Source organism: Narcine bancroftii, chromosome 14, assembly GCF_036971445.1.
Source record: "Narcine bancroftii isolate sNarBan1 chromosome 14, sNarBan1.hap1, whole genome shotgun sequence".
NCBI lineage: Eukaryota > Metazoa > Chordata > Chondrichthyes > Torpediniformes > Narcinidae > Narcine > Narcine bancroftii.
The window spans coordinates 45234187-45256968 of NC_091482.1; the positions used below are offsets into that span (position 1 = coordinate 45234187).

Genomic DNA, 22782 nt, shown 5'->3' on the forward strand with positions numbered 1-22782 from the left:
TTTTTTAAGGAAAAGTTTGTCGGAGGAACAGCTCTTGACAAAGGATTCTTCTTAAAGCCAGCACAACTTTTGAAGAGGTTACTTGATTTATCCACCTATTATCTCCTGCCGTTGGGACTGTGCTCCTCCTCTACACATCCCCCCCCCCAGCCACTTTGTTCAGGAACCTGCCTACATTTTGCTCATATCTTGATAAAGGGCTCACGCCTGAAACGTTGGTTAATGTATCTTTGTCTTCACTGTTTGACCTGCTGAGTTTCTCCAGCATTTGTGTTTTTACTTGATTTTACAACTTGATTTTCACATCTAGGGCATGTATTACTTTGTTTAAGTAAAAGTATATATGGAAATATGTCTTTTCATGTGTCTCAAAAAACAACATTTTCACGATGTGAAATGAATGTATTTGCTGAGTGATTTGAAAGATAAGACATTGTTCAGTTAGGTCCACTATGTTGTTTTTATAATTGGTGTTCACTGTATTCAAAATCTTTTTAATCTTTGTATTTTGTTGGACTTGTCCTCCCACCCAGAGTTGCTGGCTTCAGTCCCTGCCTCTAGAACAGTTCTGACTGTTTGACAGAAAGTAAAGACAGGGAGAAAGCTTTGCCTCCATGCCAAAGTTGTCAAGAACTTTGATATTTTTAACATCTCTCTCATTTACAGCCATAAATGAATTTCATTGTTTTTTTTAAAGCAACACAATGAAAGCAATCAAAGTAAAATAATGAAAACAAATTATTTACTCTTTATCTCTGAATCCAAGAATCCTCACTGAAATCATTATCGTCAGCCAGGATTACACCAAATTATATTCTAGTGCAAGGTTCGGTGGGTGATTTCCTTAGTCATTAATTCTGAGGACCCCAAGCATATTGGGATTTCTGGCTAAGCTCCACATGGACTGCAGTGACAGATGTGCTATCTGTCATTCATTGGGTCCTAGACTTCTGCTCTTTAGTAAGGGAGTTGACAAGGTCCCTCGAGGCTGATCCATAAGGTTCAGATGGAGGGGATCCACGAGGAAATGATAGTTTGCATTCAGAACTGGCTTATCAAGAAAAGGTGGAGAGCTTTTATTCTGCCTGGAAGTTCATGCCTGCAGATGTTATGCAGGGATCAGTGTTGTGCCCCCAGTTGTGCATGAATATATTTAAATGGATGAAAAAGGAGATGGGTAGGTCAGATCACACAGAGATTGGTGTTGTGGACAGTGTTGAGACTGAGCCAAGGATACAACAGAATAGAGGTCAGTTCTGGGCCGAGAAACGGCAGATGATTTTAATCTGGACAGGTGTGCGGTTTTGCACTTTGGGAAATCATGTTTAAGGGAGAAATAACACAGTTAATGGCAGGACTTGAAAAGCATTGATGTTCAGACAAATCTCATGGTCAAGGTCCATAGGATTTTAAAAGTGACCATGCAAATAGATGGGGTGATAACAAAAGCAAAAGACATTCTTGTCTTCATTAACTATAAAAGCAAGAAAGTCATGCTGCTGACATATAAACTGCTCTTGCAGTATTATGTGCATTTCTGATTGCCTTGGAAAGGGTACAGAAGAGTTTTACCAGGATGCTGCCTGAATTAGAGGCCAATAGCTCTGGGGAGAGGTTGAACAAACTGTTGTCCTCTTTGGATTGTTGGAAGCAGAGGAGAGATCTGAAAGATGTTTGTAAAATTTCAAAAACCATTGACAGGGTAGACAGAATCTTTTTACCTAGGGTAAAAATGTCACATGCGAGAGGACACATTTAAAGTGAAGGGGGTGGAGGGAGAGTTTATGATTGATGTTTTTACACTGAGTGGTAGGTGCCTGGAATGGCCTGCCAGGAATAGTGGTGAAAGCAATTGTAGCATTTAAGATAAATGCAAAATTTACTGGAAAGAGAGGGATATGTGTCATGTGCAAGCAGAAGAGTTTAAGTTTAATTTGGGAACATGAACAATTTCAGCACATATACATTGTACAATGTGTATGACAATAAACTCATCTTCATGTATAAAGCAGACATCGTAGGCCAAAGGGTCTGTCCCTCTGCTGGAGTTCAGTGTTACATAATCGGCATCATTTGCATGGAAATAAAAGCTTACAGTTTCAACAACTGAGTTTAGAATTGCTGGCTACATCCCAGTATGATCTTCTAACACTTTTGTTCAGATTGTTGGTACTTAAATTTGGAATAAAAAAACTATTAAGTGTTTCAAACTCAAAATTAGTTTGTGTTAATTTGATATTTTTGCCTCCAGGTTTACGCACCTTCTCCAAGTTCAGATGATTTCAACAGGGAGTCTCCTAGTTACCCATCACCGAAACCATCCTCCAGCATGTTTGCCAGTACATTCTTTATGCAAGGTAAGTTACATTTTTTCCAATCAATTCTGTAAAAGCAGTTGATGAGATTAATGAGTGCAGTTAGCAAAGAGTAAATAATAAAATATCATTCTAAATGTTGGTGTTTGTGATGTTAAATGTTGTTTGAATCTGTATATTATCCATTTATAACATGGTCATTCCAAAATTGATAATTCTGGTAAGAATTATTGCTACATTATTCATTCACGAGTTGTAAAAAAAAGCCATTTTTTTTCTAAAATTTATCAATAATTTCTCTTTTTCACATTAGAAGGAAATCATAATTCTTCTGACCTTTGGAATTCCTCAAATGGGATGCACCAGCCAAGTTATGGAGGGATGTTGGGAAGTTCTCATGTCTCTCAATCTAGTAGTTACAACAACCTCCACACACATGATCGCTTGGTAAGGATCATTTGAGCTTGTCAATTCATTACTCTTTTATTGTCCCAGATAATGGCAAACAGTGATTTGAGTACCTGTTGAAAATTATTGTGGATGAAATATGTTGATCTCTGTACAAATATCTTTATATCTGTGTCTAGTGTGTAGTTCTGATGTTTGTTAATTAATTAAAATGCTCTTGAACAGAGATGAATGCATAGAAATTCTACTGCCTGCTCCTGAACTCGGTGCGTTGAACAGTGGAGGATAGGTACAGAACATTACAGTGTGGAAATAAGACACAGAAGTCTGCAGATACCGTGGTTGAAGTAAAAACAGGATGCGGTTTGACCTGTTGAGTTTCTCCAGCCTTGTGCTTTTATTTATTATAATGGCAGGTTGCATAGACAAAATCTGCATTCAGTTAAATACATAAGATGCAAGAAACAAATCATTTAAGTAGTGTAAAATGATTTGAAAAATTTAATTGTGGCTGGTTTTAGGACAGGGTAGATCAACTTAAAGGTGCACAATTACAGTTGTGAATGATCAGCAGTTGTGGAATAAGATCTCAGATTTATTGTTAGAGTACATACAAAACATTATATACAACCCTGAGACTCTTTTTCCTGCAGGCCAGACAAATTCACCACTTTAAGTGCTAACAAAAACTGTACACAATGTGCACATGTAAATAAATGTAATTAACTGACTGCACAATATAGAGGGGGGAAAATAAAGCAATAAAGTATAAAAGTAGAAGTCCTTAAATGAGTTCCTGATTGAGTCATTGTTGAGGCGTCTGATGGTGGAGGAGTAGCAGCTGTTCCTGAACCTGGTGGAGCGAGACTTGTGACACCTAGACCTCTTTCCTGATGGTAGCAGTGAGATCAGAATGTGTTCTGGGTGGTGTGGATCCTTGATGATTGCCGCTGCTCTCTGATGGCATCGAAAGGAATTCAACACAAGATTTGGAATTATAAATATTGTGGATTGGATAAGGGTGCTGGAAGTGTTGTTGGTCATTTGGATTGGTTATGTGGAACCTGATCTGGGAAGGGCAAGGACAAGTGAGTCTTGTTTTCCAGTATATAGTTCTGATGTTCAGATTAGAGTTCTTTACGGATCATTACAGCACGGTGCAGGGCCTTTGCCCCACCATGTAGCTCCAACCAATATAAACCTACTCAACATCTGATTTTTTAAAATAAAAATCAGATGCTTTAGTGAATTAATGGAATGAAGGTACATGTTGCTTCAGTAACATTCAAACTTTACAGTGTAACTTAGGTATGAACGTTCAAGGTCAGCAGTAATTGAAATGGGAATAGCAATTGGGAAAAACAAACTCTTTCTGCCTCGTTCTAAGCATAAATGGGAACAAGGTCTTTAGCAAAATTGAGGAAAGTCAATTTAATCATGTTTCTGTTGTCCAGGCTTGGCTTGAAATTATATTAATGTACAACAAATGAATATCAATCAGAATGCAATACTCTTAGCTACAGGTTAGAATTGTGAGTTTCCTCAGGCTATCCGTGAATTAAAGCAGCACTGGAGAATTTCAAAAGGGCAAGACAATAACCTATTATTCTGTGATAAAAGTCATGTTTACTTAATGTTTGAAGTCTCAGAGTGATTGGTGACCGAACAAATATTTAACAATAGAGATGGTAGGGAAATGGAGTGGTTTACATAAATCTGCCTTTGATCTAAATTTCAAAATGGCAAAGATTTGGTTTTGGATGAGGTCATAGCCTTCATTTATCAAGGATGCATGCAATTTTTAACAAGCACCACTTCCACTAAAATGCACTCTATATTTGGTAGTTTTTAATTATGATAAATAAAAAAAGTGGAGTGACCAATTTAATCTTTACAGCACGGTGCAGGGCCTTTGCCCCACCATGTAGCTCCAACCAATATAAACCTACTCAACATCTGAAAAGCAGTTATACATTTTGTTGTGATTGTACATGTGTTTATCACACTGTTATTTTAGTTTATAACTGTCTACTTTTTGATAATGTGAATTTCATGAGATTAGTATATATAGAATCTTGCATTTTAACACTGAAAGATTTGAGAACATGCTAAGTCCAAACCTGTATATGATACTTTTATTTCTTTCCCTGTTCTAGTAACACAATTTTAACTATTTCATTTCTCAATCTTCCACAACTTTCAGTTTTTGTTGGCTGACTTTAATATTGTTTTTTTTTGAGAAAGTTGAACACCTTTCACTGAAGTGGAACCTGCTTCACTCGTGCTTCTCCCCACCATGTATTTCTTGCTAATGAAGTAAAACGGTAGCTAGATATCCTCTGAATGAAGGAGAAAAGGAAGTGTGTTGTGTGTTTAATAACACAATCTCTCACTCTCACACTCCTAAAATGATGAAGCCTGTTTTTGACCATGCAATGAGAAAATTAATTGCATTTTGGAGCCACCATTTTTGGTTCATTTTGCATTTTTTAATTCAAGAAAATATTTGGTTCTTCTTTAAAAATTCACATGTTTTTATAATAGCTAGTTTATAAGCATTTGAAGTGGAAATCGAATAATCTTTTGAATAAAGATGTTGTAGGGAGCAGATACCGTAAGAATCCTCTATGCATTTCTCTATGCATTTTAAATATTAATTGAACTTCAGTTGATGTAAAGAAATATTTGGTGCATTTTTAAGGGAAATATAGGTAGAGGATGTGGGTGTTTTTTGGGCTGGGGATGCTGATGAATATTTGTACCACACAGTTAATCATGATTATGAGCTGGCCATGTGGCAGTAAAGAGGGATTATTTCCGATCCTGTTCATTGTGTCATTTGTGGTGCTATTCAGTTGGGTTGATCGAAAATATGATCGCTTTGCTCACTTTCCAACCCTCGTCCTCCCCTCAATGTGATGAACAAGTCTGAGGACCAACCAAGTAAAGTCCTTTAATGCTTTTTATTTGGTGTCTGATCATTTTGAGCTGTTTGGCTTGACAGTTATAGACATGTATGTAACCATATCACCGTAGCGTTTTCTTAGTGTTATGTTGTAGACATGTTGCTTGTAAAATAAAACCTCAGGGATTGATGCATATATAGTTTTGCACATCTTTAACATGGCTGATTCATGTATTTAATCAGTTATCTTTCAGTAAAAAGGTTTGTGAGCATGTTCTTGTGGTATAAGCCAAGCAGTTCCATGCAGATTTAATGTGGTTCCATGTCAAATAGGATGGCTTGTTAAGCAGGTTCTACTGTAATTATTTGACTGTTCTCATCCAGGGTTGTTATTTGGTGTTTTTATTTTTATAGAACTATCCACCACATTCAGTTTCACCTACAGACATCAACCCCAGTCTTCCCCCAATGTCTAGCTTCCATCGAGGAAGTACCAGCTCACATTATGTTGCAGCCTCACACACACCACCAGTCAATGGATCTGAAAACCTTTTGGGTATGTTATGAGAAAATATTGACTTCCACGCCCAAGTAGTAAGTAGTAGGGCAGCTGATTGATTTTTAAAAATGGCGTTGCATTACTTGCAACTACAAAATTGTTCCTTAACAATAAAAATAAATAAATTTCATATTGTGAACTAAATATGCAGATATATGGAACAAAATTTTCAATCAAGTGCAAAAAACAAATGTTGATCCTTTGAATAATCAAAGTGTTTTATGCTCCAATTATATTGTGTATAGGGAACAGAGGAAATGCAGCTGGGGGTGCTCAGACAGGTGATGCACTTGGAAAAGCTTTGGCATCTGTGAGTACTGAATCAAACCTTTAAGCATCTTTTAAAAAAAAACTTATTTACCCAAACTAATTTAAAAAAAACGTTTGAAGTGGCATAATTTCACAGAGAACAAAAAAGAGTCATACTTGACTTTTAACCAAAATACTGACCTCAAGTACATTCATCAACAACACGAATGTGTGCGAATTTAACCCTTTGAGAACAGTAATAGTTTGTCATGTAAATTCAGAACATTTAAACGTGACCTGCATTTGCAAGAATGATGGAAAATGCACACATTTTGAAAGCTGCAAGGGGCATTCAGTACTCAAAGGGTTAACTAAAATTTCCAGTGTAATATTATCCAATGTGTTTTTTTTTTGTTTTTTTATTCATTTCATCTTTGCACAAGTCCAATAATTTCACTTAAAAGGTCCCATGCTGGTAGATTGCAAAATCAACAAGTTTACAGAATTGTCCAGAGTACCAGCTTTGTTCAAAAGAACTAACTTTTTCAAAATCAGGTAGAATAAATTTCTTCTGCCATTTGGGCTGTAGCTCTTGCAGGTTTGAATACTAAGCTGTGCATAATCCAGAATGCAGACGGAGGAATTTTCTGATGTCAGTGTTGAAGTTTAACCTGCTTCTATTGTCTGGGAAGCCTTCCTATTTAATCATGTTTGAAGCTTTGAATAAAGTTCTCCTGAAAGAATGGAGAGTGATGTTTTGAAAATTCCGTCAGTGAGTGGAGAGAGGTGGATTTCTATTTCAGAATCAGAATTTATCGTCATGAACTTTGTTATTTTGTGGCAGCATCATTATATAAACCATCTTACAAGATGAGTAAAAAGACTGCAAGAAAAAGAAAAAGTCGGAGTGAGGCAGTGTCTGTGGTTCATTGTTCATTCAGGAATCGGATGGAAGAGGGGAAGAAGCTGTCCTTGTGCTGCTCAGTGCTCGACTTTCTGAAGAGAATGAAGTGCAAATTGATTATTTTGTTGAAATGTCCTGTCTGTAATGTTAATAATAACGAAGACATGGATATTTAGATTTTGATGCTTGGTGCGCCATTTTTGGAAATTTAAATTATTAAAAATTAAATTTTTGAGGAAAGCTCATTAAATGTGCTGCCGGTGCTGTGAATGGGGTGTTTTATCATTCAGGCTGCTGTGTCTTGTGTGGTGGCAAGCTTCTTGAGTACAGTAATAGCTGAGCTCAGCCAGACAACCAGAGGGAACTCACTTGCTGGCTGTCCACTACAGCTTGGTGTTTGACAACATCATTCCAGCAAGACTAATAATCAAATGCAGGGATCTTGTTTGCAACTGGATCCTCAACTTCTTCATTGGCAGATCCCAATCAGGGCAACGTCACCTCCTCCTCACATTAACATGGCTATGGACTTTTTCCTCTGCTTTACTCCCTATGCACACTCCAGTCTGGCTCCATCGGCATCCATAAATTTGCTGGTGGCCACACGATTGTGGGCTGAATAATAAATAACAATGGAGCAGAATATAGGATGGAGATGGCGAATGTGGTTGAATAGCACCAGAATGAAAGTCTTGCTCTCAGCATCAGCAAGAACAGAAACTTTATTCTAAATTTATGGCATAGGATGTCATAGGTGCTCTGTGTTTAGTAAGGTATTACTTAAGGTGGTATGGGAGTGGTTAAGGAAAAAAAGTGGAAAACCACTTTAGGAAGAAAAAGCCACAGGACAGTGGTGGAGAAGGTTAGTACCTTAAAGTTCCTTGGAATCCACATATCAGGGAACCTTTATGGTGTCAGCTCATCAAAGCCACCACAAGGAAGACACACTGGTCCCTCTACTTTCTGCGAAGACTGAGATTTGGCATTTTGTCAATACTCTTTCAAACTTCTACTGTGTGTACTGTGGAAAGTATACATTTAAAAATGTATCACCACCTGGTTTGGTAAGTCGAGCATGCATGAATGTAGAAGGCAACAAAAGTGACAAAAGTGGGCAAGTCTATTGTCGGCACTGACCTCCCATCCATTAAAGACATTCATGTAAGATGCTGCCTCATGAAAGCAGCCAACATCATAATGGATCTCCAACACCCTGGCCATACTCTCTTGCTGCTACCTCTCGGCAAAACATAAGACCATAAGACAGGAGGTGGCAACCTGGCCCGTCAAGTTTGCTCTGTCATTTAGCTGATGTAGTTGTGGATTCAGCTCTACTTAACTGTCTGTTCCTCAAAACCCTTCATTCCCCTTCTATTTTAAAAAAAGATCTAACTTCCTGTGTCTTTAATAAATTTGATAAGGGCAGCTTCTGCTGATTCATTGGGTAGAGAATTCTGCCGATTCACTACTCTCTGGTCAAAGTAGTTTCTTCTCACCTTTCTTTCATCTACGCCCTGAATCTTGAAGCTATTACCCCAAGTTCTAGTTTCACCTATAGATGGAAGCAATCCCTTGCTTCAGTCTTACCTATTCTTTTCACAATACTTCTATTTGATTTGCCCCTCATCTTCCTGAACTCCAAGAATTAAATCCAAAGCTGCTCAATCTCATGAGCTAACCCCCTCATTTCCAGAATCAACCTGGTGAATCTCCTCTGCATTGCCTCTAAAGCCAGTATATCCTTCCTCAGTAAGACCAGAATTGCATGCAGTACTCAAGGTCTAGCCTCACTTGTATCATGTAGGGTTGTAGTAGAATCTCCCTGCTCTTAAACTCAATTTGGAATGAAGGCCAGCATCTCAGTTACCTGTTGCACCTGTAAACTTATTTTTTAAAATGTAATTTTAATGATCCAACACAGTAGAAAGCCCTTACGGCCTATGAAACTGGTGGCACCGAATTAATCTGCCAACCCTGTATCATTCAGAGGGTGGGAGGAAACTGGAGCACTCAAGTACATACACACAGCCTGGAGAGAATGTACAAGCTCTTTGCAGACAGATTCAAACCCAGGTCACTGGCACCATAATAGCATTTTGTGAATTGTGTGCAGATGCTCCCAGGGGTTTCTGCACAAGAGCATGCTGGAATCTTTCATCATTTAAATAATAGACCAATCTTTCATTTTCCTTCCAAAGTGGAATTACTAAAAATGTATCTGCTGTAACCTCTGCCATTTTTTTCAGTACCCTGGGATGTGTTTTGTCAGGATTAGAGATGGATCTGTCTTTAGCCTACTAATTTGCCCAGCACTACATCTTTAGTGATTGTATAGAGGTCCTCAGTTCCATTTACCTCATTAACATCACACTTTGTCTTGTTAACCCTGCGTTCCCCTGTAAAGACCGACAGAAAATATTTGTTCAAGTCCTTGACCATTTCAAGAGTCTTGAAAGTGTTGTAAATAGCTTAAATGAATGGGATAGATAATATACAGACAATAATGTAGCAAAATAAAGTTATTCACTTAGGGGAGATTTAAATAAGAGCTTTTGAATAATGAGAATTTAGAAATTCTTGTACCTGTAACAGTAACATGAATGTACGAGTAATTTGCATGGAATATGGTATTTTGGTTCATTACAAGAGGAATAGGGTACAAGGCTTTGGTGAGACTACACCAAGAGTGATGAGTGGAGTTTTGTTCTTGGTGTCTAAGAAAGTATATCTTTCTCTAAGATGCCCATGTGAGATTGACAAGATGGGTTTATGATCACTGGAGTTCAAAGGAATGAGAGAAATCCTGTATGATGCTGAGAGGAATTGGAAGGATGGATTCTGGGGAAAACATTTTCCTCTGTTACGGACACAATCTTGGAATAAGACCATTAAATTATATCGAACGTTTTTACTCCAGAAGGCTTTCATTGAATATATCCAGGTTTGAAATTCACAGAATTTTATTCTGAAGTGGAAATGTATGGGGTAGGAAAGCATGATGCACAGGCAAGTGATGAATAAAAGATATACAGTAGAACTCCAATAACTCAGCACCCTCAGATCTTGGGTGATGCTGGACTATTCGATATAACAGACCATTGGATGTCATTCCTGTTAATACCTTACATAAGTTGAATTCACCTTTTTTAGATATATATAAGTATTACACTGTTCAGTATTTTAAAGTTTCCAGTGAAAATGATGTGTTTGAAGGAAGCATAGGAACCTGGTGCATTTCAAGGGTGTGTGGGAAGAGGAGCATAGTGAACCAGAGGCTTCGTCACAGTGAGATAGCAGATCGTCAAGAGTTTTACTGTTACCTTGGTTTTATTACATTTCTGGAACAGACTTGAAGTGGTGCATGGGTTGACCCTATGGGTAATATCTACTCATACTAGTCTTCTGAACTGGAATCTAGAGTAATTCCAAGCACAGGGAATGAATAAACCGATATTGATGTAATTTAGAGCACAGTTTGAAGTCTAATGAAATAATGAAAACTAGAGTTCCAATTCATTACGGTACAAGCTGATTAGATTTTCAGAATAAGAAGTGAAGATACAAAATGCTTAAAATGCTGGTTCTTGTAGAACATTTGGCCAGTGGCAGCTTTTAAGAACACCTATGTAAAGCTATTGTTCATTTCACTACAGTTCAGCATTTAACACCATCAAACTTCAAACAAAAAGCCATAATCAACCTCTGATCAATCCTTCGCGGATGGATCCTCGATTTCATCATCAGAGCCCAATGTATTGGCAACATCTCCGCCTCGCTGGCCATCGGGATGGACACCTCAAGGTTTCATGCAAAGACCCTTGCTCCATTCCCTCCATGTGATTATCAGGTTTGGGTTCCAACAAAATCTATAAATTCAATGACATCACCACTGTTGTTGGCCGAAAAATGATGGGTCAGAATACAGAATGAAGATTAAGAATCAAGATCTGTGGTTCTAGAACTGCAACTTTGCTCTCGATGCCAGCAAGACCAAGATGTTATTGTGGTCTTGAGGAAGGGAAGGCCGAGGGAACACACACCTGGCATGGAGGGCCTAGGGTGCAGCGAACTGACACAGGGCATCAGAAACAGGGAAAACACTCCACCCCTCCAGTTGAGGAGAAGAAACATGGGAGTGACCCTACAGGGAAGGCGACCACAGCAGCAGACCAGCGAGGGGCTCAGTGGTTGAAGGACCTACACAGGCTGCTGGAAACCAGGTATTGGAACGGAACCAAGATTCAAGAGAGTGCCGAGGGCAAGGCGGCTCCCAAAGGGCTTCGGGCACTGATGCATCCTGATCATGTTGGAGCTTTGGACCCAGAGCTCGGGTTGCCAATTATTGGACAAGAGTCTGTGAGGCTGCTGGAGTGCAGGAGGCAAATTCAAGGGCTCTTGGGGACTTTTGCTTCTTTCTCTTATTGTTTAGGGCTCTGGGGAATTCTCATGTAGACTCTTCATTTGCCTTGTGGCAGACAAAACCAAAAACTTTACATCTGCCTTCATTGATGGGACAGTGGTGCAGTGGTATGTACTATCGAGTTCTGGGAGTCCACATATTTGAGTACCTTTTTGAGTACCTTTCTGGGGCCCCCACATCCAGGCAACCATGAATGCCTCTGCTTTCTGGCAGATCTGAGGAGATTCGGCCTGTCGTCGAATACTCTATCGTACCACAACTGGCGTTATGTGGAAAGTATAATGATTAGTTGCATCACAGTCTATGGAAACTAGAGTGTCCAGGAATTCAGTTGACTATAGAAATTGACAAACCATGCCAGGTCCATCATAGGCACTGACCTGCTGTCCACTGAATACAACTATGAGAGATGCTACCTCAAGCCAACATCATAAAGGATCCCCATCTCCGTGATAACAACCTCTTCTCGGAAGGTGCAGAAGCCTATAGTCCAGCACCTCTAGGTTCAAGGACAGCTTGTATCCAACAGCTATCAGGCTCTTGAACCTTCCTGTTCTGCCCTAACCCTAAATTACTCCAGGACCACCTCAAGATTTCTCTGCACTTATATAATTTTGTTTATGCACCTACTGCAACTGTGAATATTTATTTATCTAAACTTTTATATTTATTATCTCTTTCTGTCTTGACATATTGTGATCATTTAATAAATCCTATTGTAGTGTAAATATCTTGTGTACCTATGAGGGTACAGCAGGTAGGATCAACTGTACATTGTACTTGTGCATGTGTCAAGCTCTCATCATCAATTTTAATCTCTGAAGCAAAATTTTTAACAATTATATATTTTGTTTCTGCATGTTTGATGTAACTCTCTTTCTGCAAACTTCTTATTCTGAAGTCATTGACTCACTATCATCTCATACTTTAACTGTCTCCCTCTGCCTGTGTTCATGGACTTGGGAGAGCTAACAGGCAGCCAAGGTGACTATACTGATTGTTTCTTCAGGTATAAACTTCAGGACATTGATGCATAGAGGGAAGAGTAAGTGATTTCCTCTTTCATGATTAAGGAGCTCACAAGTCCATTCTCGAACTCCCACTTTTGCCCATGACTGAAAAGATGTCCATGGATCCTTTTGAGCTCTGTGCCTTATTGCAGAGGAATATTTCTCTGCTGGGTTCACCAGGGGCCTTTTCCAGTATTGGTCTCAGTTTGATTACAGACATTTCTGTATCTGCTCTGGCATGTTGTCTGGCCAAAGTCACATTCTTGACAACACCAATGGGAAATGTGTTTGTATTTAATCTATGAACAGTACCGAAAAATGAATAATTTTTCTGTACTCTCGATTTCCTTGTGTTGCTTAATGGCAATTCACATTTGTACAAATGAAGAAGTAAAGATTTTCCCTAGTGCTTCTGAAATAAGGGTTCCTTCTGTGGTAGGGAACTGTAGGTTATGTTCCAAAAGAGCTGAAAGAATTTTTGTGGTTAAATTTTCCTCCCTTCCCTCATAGCCCTAGAATGAAATCTTGTCGAAAGTGGAGGTATAGTAAAAGTCCTAAAATTCGGACTGCTTGGGGAATGAGTCGGTCTGGATTTTCTGGGTTCTTGGGCAGTAGTTTTAAAATTCAAATTTGAAGAGGATAAATGAAGCAAATATAGCATGCTTCATTTATCTAAATGAATACTTTTAAAGAAAAGTAAAGACGGGGGCGTGGCCATGCGAATGACCTAGACAGACATGTTGTGGTTGAGCTCTCCTTGAAGAGTACTAAATAGGCAATTAAAACTTGAAAATCAAGATTTTCTTCATCAAATATGGATAAAGCTAGCAGAAAGAATCCAAAACAACCAAGAACAAAGACCGAAGAAGCCCCTATTCATCCAGAAACTTCGAGAGAAAGTCCGAAAGGGAGCAGTGCAAAAAAGGAGACGGGGCTGGCAGAATCAGGTACAAAGTGGTAAAAACAGAGTATTTGGCAAGACTTATCAGACCACTTGCCGTTAACAATAACTTTCCGACAGTGGAAAAGCAAGAAAGTGTATAGATGGCGCCTTAATCCTACATTACTAAAGAAGAAGGATTTTCATGAATTTATTAAAAGGCATAAACATTTTGTGTAAACAATCTTCCTTCTACTGACAATTTTCTAATATGAGATACTTTTTTTTAAAAATTTTTCATACTGTGAAGCATATGAATCAAAATACATACAAATATTTCCCTCTTAAATATACACAGTGGCATTTTCTCCCCTTTTTTCCCACCTACCTTCCCTCCCCTCTTCCCACCCCCCTCCAAACCTATTTAGCATTCAACATATACAATACAATAAAACCATTAAACAATCTCATCACACAATGAAAATAAACAAAAAAATTGTGTCATCTACTTTTGCATACTGGATCAAGTCATTTTGTCTTCTTATCGTTTTAGGGGCTGGAAGTCCAAGGCAAGCCCTCTCTGTTGTGTTCTATGTACGGTTCCCAAATTTGTTCAAATAATGTGACTTTATTTTTTAAATTATATGTTATTTTTTCCAATGGAATACATTTCTTCATTTCCATGTACCATTGCTGTACTCTCAGGCTCTCTTCTGATTTCCAAGTAATATACATTTTTTTGCTACTGCTAAGGCTATCATAATAAATCTTTTTTGTGCTTCATCCAGTTTGAGGCCTAATTCTTTACTTCTTACATTACTTAGAAGAAGGATCTCCAGATTTTTTGGTATGTTGCTTTTTGTGATTTTATTTAATACCTGATTTAGATCTTCTCAAAACTTTTTTACTTTCTCACATGACCAAATTGCATGTACTGTTGTTCCCATTTCCTTTTTACAGCGAAAACATCTATCTGATAATGTTGGATCCCATTTTTTTTTAACTTTTGGGGCATGATATTTAACCTGTGTAACCAATTATATTGTATCAAGCGTAACCTCGTGTTTATTATATTTTTCATAGTTCCAGAGCATAACTTTTCCCATATTTCATTTTTTATGTTTAAATCTTTTTCCCACTTTTGTTTGGGTTTATAGCTTATTTCATCATTTTCCTTCTCTTGCAACTTGATGTACATGTTCGTTATAAATCTTTTTATTATTGTTGTTTCTGTAATTACATATTCAAAGCTGCTTCCTTCTGGTAATCTCAGTCTGTTTCCCAATTTGTCCTTTAAGTAGGCTTTCAGTTGATGGTATGCAAACGTTGTACCATGAGTTATTCCATATTTGTACTTCATTTGTTCATATGTTAATAAATTATTTCCCAAAAAACAATTTTCTATTCTTTTAATTCCTTTTCTCTCCCATTCTCTAAAGGAAAGGTTATCTATTGTAAAAGGGATTCGCTGATTTTGCGTCAATAATAATTTTGGTATTTGGTAATTTGTTTTTTTCCTTTCTAAATGAATCTTCTTCCATATATTGAGTAAATGATGCAATACTGGTGAGCTTTTATATTGCACCAGCTTTTCATCCCACTTATAAAGTATATGTTCCGGTACCTTCTCCCCTATTTTATCTAGCTCTATCTTAGTCCAATCTGGTTTTTCCCTTGTTGGATAAAAATCTGATAGATATCTTAATTGTGCTGCTCTATAATAATTTTTAAAGTTTGATAACTGCAAACCACCTTGTTTGTACCACTCTGTTAATTTATCTAACGCTATCCTCAGTTTCCCCCCTTTCCATAAGAATTTCCTTATTATTCTTTTTAGTTCATTGAAGAATTTCTCTGTTAAGGGAATTGGTAACGATTGAAATAGGTATTGTATCCTTGGGAAGACATTCATTTTAATGCAATTTACCCTCCCTATCAATGTTAGTGGCAATTTTTTCCAATGTTCTAAGTCTTCCTGTAATTTCTTCATTAATGGTTGATAATTTAATTTGTATAGGTGGCTTAAATTATTATCTAACCTAATACCTAGGTATCGGATTGCTTGTGTTTGCCATTTAAATGGTGATTCTTTTTTAAATTCTGTGTAATCCGCATTACTCATTGGCATCGCTTCAGTTTTATTTGCGTTGATCTTGTACCCCGATATTTCTCCATATCCCTTCAATTTCTTATGTAATTCTTTTATTGATATTTCTGGTTCTGTTAAGTATACTATGATGTCATCTGCAAATAAACTGATTTTATACTCCTCCTTTATTTTTATCCTTTTTATTTTCTTTTCTGTTCTTATCAGTTCTGCCAATGGTTCTAATGCTAAAGCAAACAGTGAGGGAGATAGTGGACATCCCTGCCTAGTTGACCTACTTAATTTAAATTGGTTCGATACATATCCATTTACTGTCAACTTCGCCAATGGTCCATTATAGAATGCTTTAATCCAATTAATATATTTTTCTGGTAAGTTGAACCTCTGTAATACCTTAAATAAATAAATAAATATGTCCATTCTGCGTCTAAAGCAACAGCCACTGTTGGTATCTTATTTCCTTGAACTGCATGAATTAAATTAATGAACTTACAGACATTATCTGCTGTTCATCTTTTCTTAATAAATCCAGTTTGATATTGTTTTACTATTTTTGGTACACAATCAGCCAATCTGTTTGATAATAATTTCGCTATTATCTTATAATCTGAGTTAAGTAGAGATATTGGTCTATACGATGCTGGTGTTAGTGGATTTTTCCCCGTCTTTGGTATTACTGTAATTATTGCTGTTTTACATGAATCTGACAAGTTTTGTGTTTCTTCTATCTGGTTCATTACTTCCAGGAGAGGAGGAATTAATAACTCTTTAAATGTTTTATAGAATTCTATTGGGAATCCATCCTCTCCAGGTGTTTTATTGTTCAGCAGCTTTTTAATATATCCTGTATTTCCTTTATTTCAAATGATTTTATCAGCTTGTTTTGCTCCTCTTCTTGCAATTTCGGCAGTTCCATTTTAGCTAAAAACTCTTCTATTTTGTCTTCTTTCCCCTCGTTCTCAGTTTGGTATAATTGTTCATAAAATTCCTTAAATTTCTCATTAATCTCCATTGGATTATATGTAATTTGTTTGTCCTTTTTCCTTGACGCCAATACCGTTCTTTTAGCTTGTTCTGTTTTAAGTTGCCAGGCTAATATTTTGTGCGTTTTTTCTCCTAGGTTTTGCTTTTTTTTTCATTATGTTCTTCTTCACCTTATATGTTTGTAATGTTTTGTATTTTTTTTTGTCTGCCAATTCTCTTCTTTTTGTTATATCTTCCCTTGTTGCTAGTTCTTTTTCTGTACTTATTATCTCCCTTTCCAACTGCTCTATTTCCCGATTGTAGTCCTTTTTCATCTTAGTTACATAACTTATTATCTGCCCTCTAATGAAGGCTTTCATTGTGTCCCATAGTATAAATTTGTCTTTCACTGGTTCTGTATTCTTTTCAAAGTACATTTTAATTTGGCATTCAATACATTCTAAATTCCTGTCTTTTAAGTAGCATGGAGTTTAATCCTCATTGATATGTTCTTGGTGGTATGTCCTCCAGTTCTATTGCTAATAACAGGGGTGAGTGATCAGATAGTAATCTAGCTTTATATTCAGTCTTCCTAACTAACTCTCCCTTGAATATGGGCTGACAACAAAAACACATCAATTCTTGAGTATATCCATAAGTTTCATTTCCTGCATTGATTTAACCATAAATTTGGCCACTTTATTCTTTTTGCTAGTCTTTTGTCCAGTTTTATCCAACTTTGGGTCCAAATCAAGGTTAAAATCCCCTCCTATCAACATATTCTCCTGCGTATCTACAATCTTCAAAAAAATATCTTGCATAAACTTTTGATCCTCTTCATTAGGTCTCTTCATATATATTGATCAAATTTCAGAATTCTGAATATATCTTACACTATCATTACATACCTCTCTGCTGGATCTATTATTTCCTCCTCTATTTTGATTGGTACATTTTTATTGATTAATATAGCTACACCTCTGGCTTTTGAATTATATCTTTGGCTTGGCTTCGCGGATGAAGATTTATGGAGGGGTAATGTCCACATCAGTTGCAGGGTTGTTTGTGGCTGACAAGTCCGATGCAGGACAGGCAGACACGGTTGCAGCGGTTGCAAGGGAAAATTGGTTGGTTGGGGTTGAGTGTTGGGTTTTTCCTCCTTTGTCTTTTGTCAGTGAGGTGGGCTCTGCGGTCTTCTTCAAAGGAGGTTGCAGCCCGCCGAACTGTGAGGCACCAAGATGCACGGTTTGAGGCGATATCAGCCCACTGGCGGTGGTCAATGTGGAAGGCACCAAGAGATTTCTTTAGGCAGTCCTTGTACCTCTTCTTTGATGCACCTCTGTCTCGGTGGCCAGTGGAGAGCACGCCATATAACACGATCTTGGGAAGGCGATGGTCCTCCATTCTGGAGATGTGATCTACCCAGCGCAGTTTGATCTTCAGAATGCTGCCGCTATGTGCCCTACCCAGTCTCTCCTTAATTTATTATGTTCCACTTCAGTTAGATGCGTGTCCTGCACAAATGCTATGTCTATTTTTTCTTTTTTCAGGAAATTTAATAGCCTTTTTCATTTAATTTGGTTATGTATTCCATTAATATTTATAGTCATATAGTTCAACATGGCCATCTCATATTCTGTTTACACCTCATTTCTACTTCCTCACCACCACCTTCCCCCTTTTCCTAATTTTCATCTCTCAGTTTTCCCTTTTTGAACTCAATGTGTGACAACACTTCTAAAACATAAAATACTTCAACAACTCCCACATCTAAAATTCCCTTAACCCCAAGTGACCCCCACCCCTCTGAGTTGCCCCTTGTCCCTTGCTGGGCAACCACAACTCCCCTCTCCATTTGGATTGCGAACCCGCTCGCAAGCGAGAAACTGATTTCGCAGTGACTATTATTCTCTCCCACCCAACCCCCTCCAGAAAAGACTTTTATCTTCACATATAACAAAGTTCATCCTCTTTTTTTTCTCCCCCTTACTTCATTTCTTCCCTTTCCCTTCTTTAGTTCTTAATTGTACATTATTTTTACATCTTTATATGTAGTTTGTCATCGTTCTTCGTTCTTATTACATCTCTTCATCTCTCTTTCTGTCCTGCAGATGTTCTGCAAATTCTCATGCTTTGTCCGGATCCGAGAACAGTCTGTTTTGCTCCGCCGGGATAAATATTTTAAACACAGCTGGATATCTTAACATAAATTTATATCCTTTTTTCCATAGGATCAATTTTGCTGTGTTAAACTCCTTCCTCTTATTTAGGAGTTCAAAACTTATGTCTGGGTAAAAAAATAGTGTTTGACCCTTGTATTCCAATGGTTTTTTGTCTTCTCTAATTTTATTCCTTGCCCTCTCCAGTATATTTTCTCTTGTCGTGTATCTCAGAAATTTTACTAAAACAGATCTTGGTTTTTGTTGTGTCCGTGGTTTCGGGGCTAGTGTTCTGTGTGCCCTTTCTATTTCCATTCCTTCCTGTATTTCTGGCATTCCCAGGACCTTTGGGATCCATTCTTTTATAAATCCTTTCATATTTGTGCCTTCTTCATCTTCCTTTAGGCCCACTATCTTTATGTTGTTTCACCTACTATAGTTTTCCATTATATCCATCTTCTGAGCTAACAACCCTTGTGACTCTTTAACTTTTTTGTCACTTTCTTCCAATTTTCTTCTTAAGTCATTCACTTCCATTTCTACAACCATTTCTCGTTCTTCCACATTTTCTAATCTTTTCCCTATTTCTGTCATGACCAGCTTTATTCTACTCACTTTTTCTTCTGTACTTTTCATTTTTCTTTTCATTTCATTAAATTCTAATGTCAACCATTCTTTTAATGCTCTCATTTGTTCTTGAACATTTTTTTAAATCTATATTCTGTCCATTTTACCTTCTATTCCTCTGTGCAGAGCTTGTTCTTCTTCTTCTTCCTCTTCTTCTGTGTCTGCACCTGTGTTTGAGTCTTCTACTTCTCTTCCTTGTATCTGTGTCTCTTCTGACTTTCTTGATGACCTGCTTGCCTCACCTTGCTGGGTGTTTTTTTGCATGGCTTTTTGCTGTTGATCCTCTTCTTCTGGGCTACTCATCTGTTGGGTCTCCTGTTGCTGTTCTTCTTTCCTATCACTCCCTTTCCTGTCGCTTTCCTCTTCTTCCAGCTGAGAGCCCTGATGTCTGGGATCTCTCAGCTGGTCGCGCTGTGTTAGTTTGCTCCTCAGCTGGGCCACCTTGCCGTCGGTGTTTTCTTTTTCCTTAGTGTGCGCATTACACATTTCTGTTTGGCTCAGAAAGCCATTTTTGCAGTCCAGCGGTTGGGAGGTCACGACTCTGTGGGGTCATCACCAACCTCGGGGAGCGGGCTCTTTTCTCCACGACGGCTCCCTGTTTCTTCATGCAGGTAAGGCCTTTCCTTTCTCTTCCGGTGTCTTTTCTTTTTTTCCTGTTGTTTTTACTTTTTCCTTCTTGGGTGCCATTTTCTTTATTTTCTCCACAATTTTATCTTTTATTTGTTGTGTTTTGTGTTTCTTGAACTTTGTGTTCTCTTCACTTTATTTCTTCTTTTCTGGAGAGCGATGGTATTCTCCTACCGGCCACTACTCCATCACGTGACTCCTCTAATGTGAGATACTTGAGGGGACAATTTACTTATACTAAAATTCTTAAGAGAATATGCGAGAGAATTAGAAGGTTTAGAGAAGGATATTACAAAATTGGAAAAGGAATACAATAAAAATATAAAATGTTAAAGAATAAAAAGTTACAATATAATACACAACAAACATATAGAACGGAAAAAATGATACTGAAAACTAAACAAAAATATTATGAGCTCAGAGAACGGCCACACAAAGTGTTATCTTGACAGGTAAAAGCAAAGGAGTCATCCAGAAAGATAAATGCAATAGAAACAGAAACGGATATGATAACATAGAATCAAGAAGAACTAAATAATATGTTTAGACAATACTATATGAAACTATATAAATCAGAATTAGGAGATGAAAACGAGATGGAAGAATCTAACAAATGTTGAACTTTCTAAATTAGAAGAGAGAAAAAGATGACTTAGATACACTTTTTATAAGGGAAGAAATGGAGAAAACCTCAGGTACTTTACAAGCTAATAAATTCCTGGGGGTAGATGGGTTCCCTCCACATTCTATAGACAATTTGAAGATTTGTTGATGGATGTGTTGGACCAGGTGGTGGAGTCCCAAACCCTCCTGGAAATTTTTTCAACTGTTATAATTACAGTGTTACCAAAGAAAGGTAGAGACCCACTAAAAACCTAATCATATCGACCAATATCACTCCTGAATGCAGACTATAACATTCTAGCCAAGCCACTAGCCAACAGATTGGGTATTTCCCAAAATTAATACATCCAGATGAGGTAGGACTTGTTAAAGGAAGTCCATGTAGATTATTCAATTTAATACGTATGGAAAAATCAAGGTTGAATCCAAGCATAACTATTTATCAAGATGCAGAAAAGGCATTTGACCAACTTGAATGGTCTTTCTTATATAAGACATTGGAAAAATTTGGTATATAAAATTCATAAATTTGATTAAAACTTTATCATAAGCCACAAGCTAAAATTGTAACTAATAACCAATGTCATCTACTTTTCCCTTGAGTAGATCGAGTAGACAGAGGTGTCCCCCATCTCCACTATTATTCATATTTGCTATTGAACCTCTGGCAGAGATTATAAGAAGAGGACCGGATATTTAAAGGCTTCAGTTGGACAGGAAGAACATAAAATTAGTTTATTCGCTGATGATGTGCTATTAATATGTTTAACCCAGCTGAATCACTGATAAGATTATAAACAATATTAGAAAAATATGGAAGAATATCAGGATATAAAATAAACTTGGGTAAAAATGAGGTAATGCCATTGCAGAACTTTGATTATTAAAAATACCAAAAAGGTAGCATATTTAAATGGAAGAAAGATGGAATTAAATATTTAGGAATAATGACAGATAATAATTTACAGAATTTATATAAGCTTAATTATACCCCTCTACTAGAAAAAAATAGAAAAAGATCTACAGAAATGGAAAGATCTGCCAATAACATTAATAGGAAGGGTAAATTATATAAAAGTGGTAATGTCAAGACTGCAGAATCTCTTTCAATTGTTGCCTATTGTACTAACTAATTATTTAATTATTACATAATTGTATAAGACAATTCCTATGGAATAACAACGTAAAAAGAATTGCACTGGAAAAGTCAACATGGGACTATAAACTGGGAAGACTTAGACATCTGGGTTTTAAGAAGTATTGTCTTTTGGCACATGCAAGATTTCTATAATTTTTCATTGAAGAAAACAATCCCCCTTCGTGGATTCAAATGGGTCTGAATTCAGTCAAGAAGAAGACAATGAAGGACTTGATTTATATGTGCAATGTTAAGTCAATAACAAAAAAAATGGATAATCCTGTATTAATACACACGATTAGAATATGTCAAGAAATAAATGAATGTATTGGGAGGGTGGGGGGAAAGCAGGTATATCACTGAGGACACCATATGTAAAAATGTGCTACTGCATATGAACCTGGGTAAAAAATGTTGAAATCATGGCATGACAAAGGAATAAGATATGTTGGAATATGGAAGGATCTCTTGTCTTTTGAACAATTAAGAAATAATTGTGGAGTAGCTAATGGGACATTCTTCTGCTTTCTCCAGTTAAGATCGTTCTTAAGAGAAAGATGGGGACCAAACATGGCCCCACCTGAAATTAGTGAGATGGATAAATGATTTGGCTGGGGAACACACCTAAATTTATATCTAGGATTTACTTTGCTCTCCAAAATGAAAGTGGAAGCCAGGTTTACAGAGATCAAGAGAGAGATGGGAGTCAGATTTAGGAGTTGCAATAATGGAAAGATTCTGGTCTGATTGGTGTTTGGATAGTACGAAATCAATTATAAATGCAAGTTACAAATTAGTACAATATAATTTTCTACACCACTTATACCTCACATCATAGATGTTGCATAAATCAAAATCAGAAATATCGGTTGTGTTTTTAAATGTGG

General features: G+C 37.2%; 1 protein-coding gene across 15 annotated transcripts in view; it reads left to right on the top strand.

Annotated features, from left to right (window-relative positions):
* tcf12 (transcription factor 12) overlaps positions 1–22782 on the top strand; it is a 354049-nt gene that overhangs the window by 251686 nt on the left and 79581 nt on the right. For 14 of the 15 annotated variants that reach the window (XR_011348679.1, XM_069910856.1, XM_069910855.1 and 11 more), the window contains 4 exons: positions 2252–2357; positions 2629–2762; positions 6043–6184; positions 6433–6497. Coding sequence is in view for 14 of the 15 variants with exons in the window: in XM_069910856.1 (XP_069766957.1) it covers positions 2252–2357; positions 2629–2762; positions 6043–6184; positions 6433–6497 (447 nt within the window). In the remaining variant the exon portion in view is untranslated. The remainder of the gene's footprint in view (positions 1–2251; positions 2358–2628; positions 2763–6042; positions 6185–6432; positions 6498–22782) is intronic. The other variant, XM_069910865.1, reaches the window with a different exon arrangement.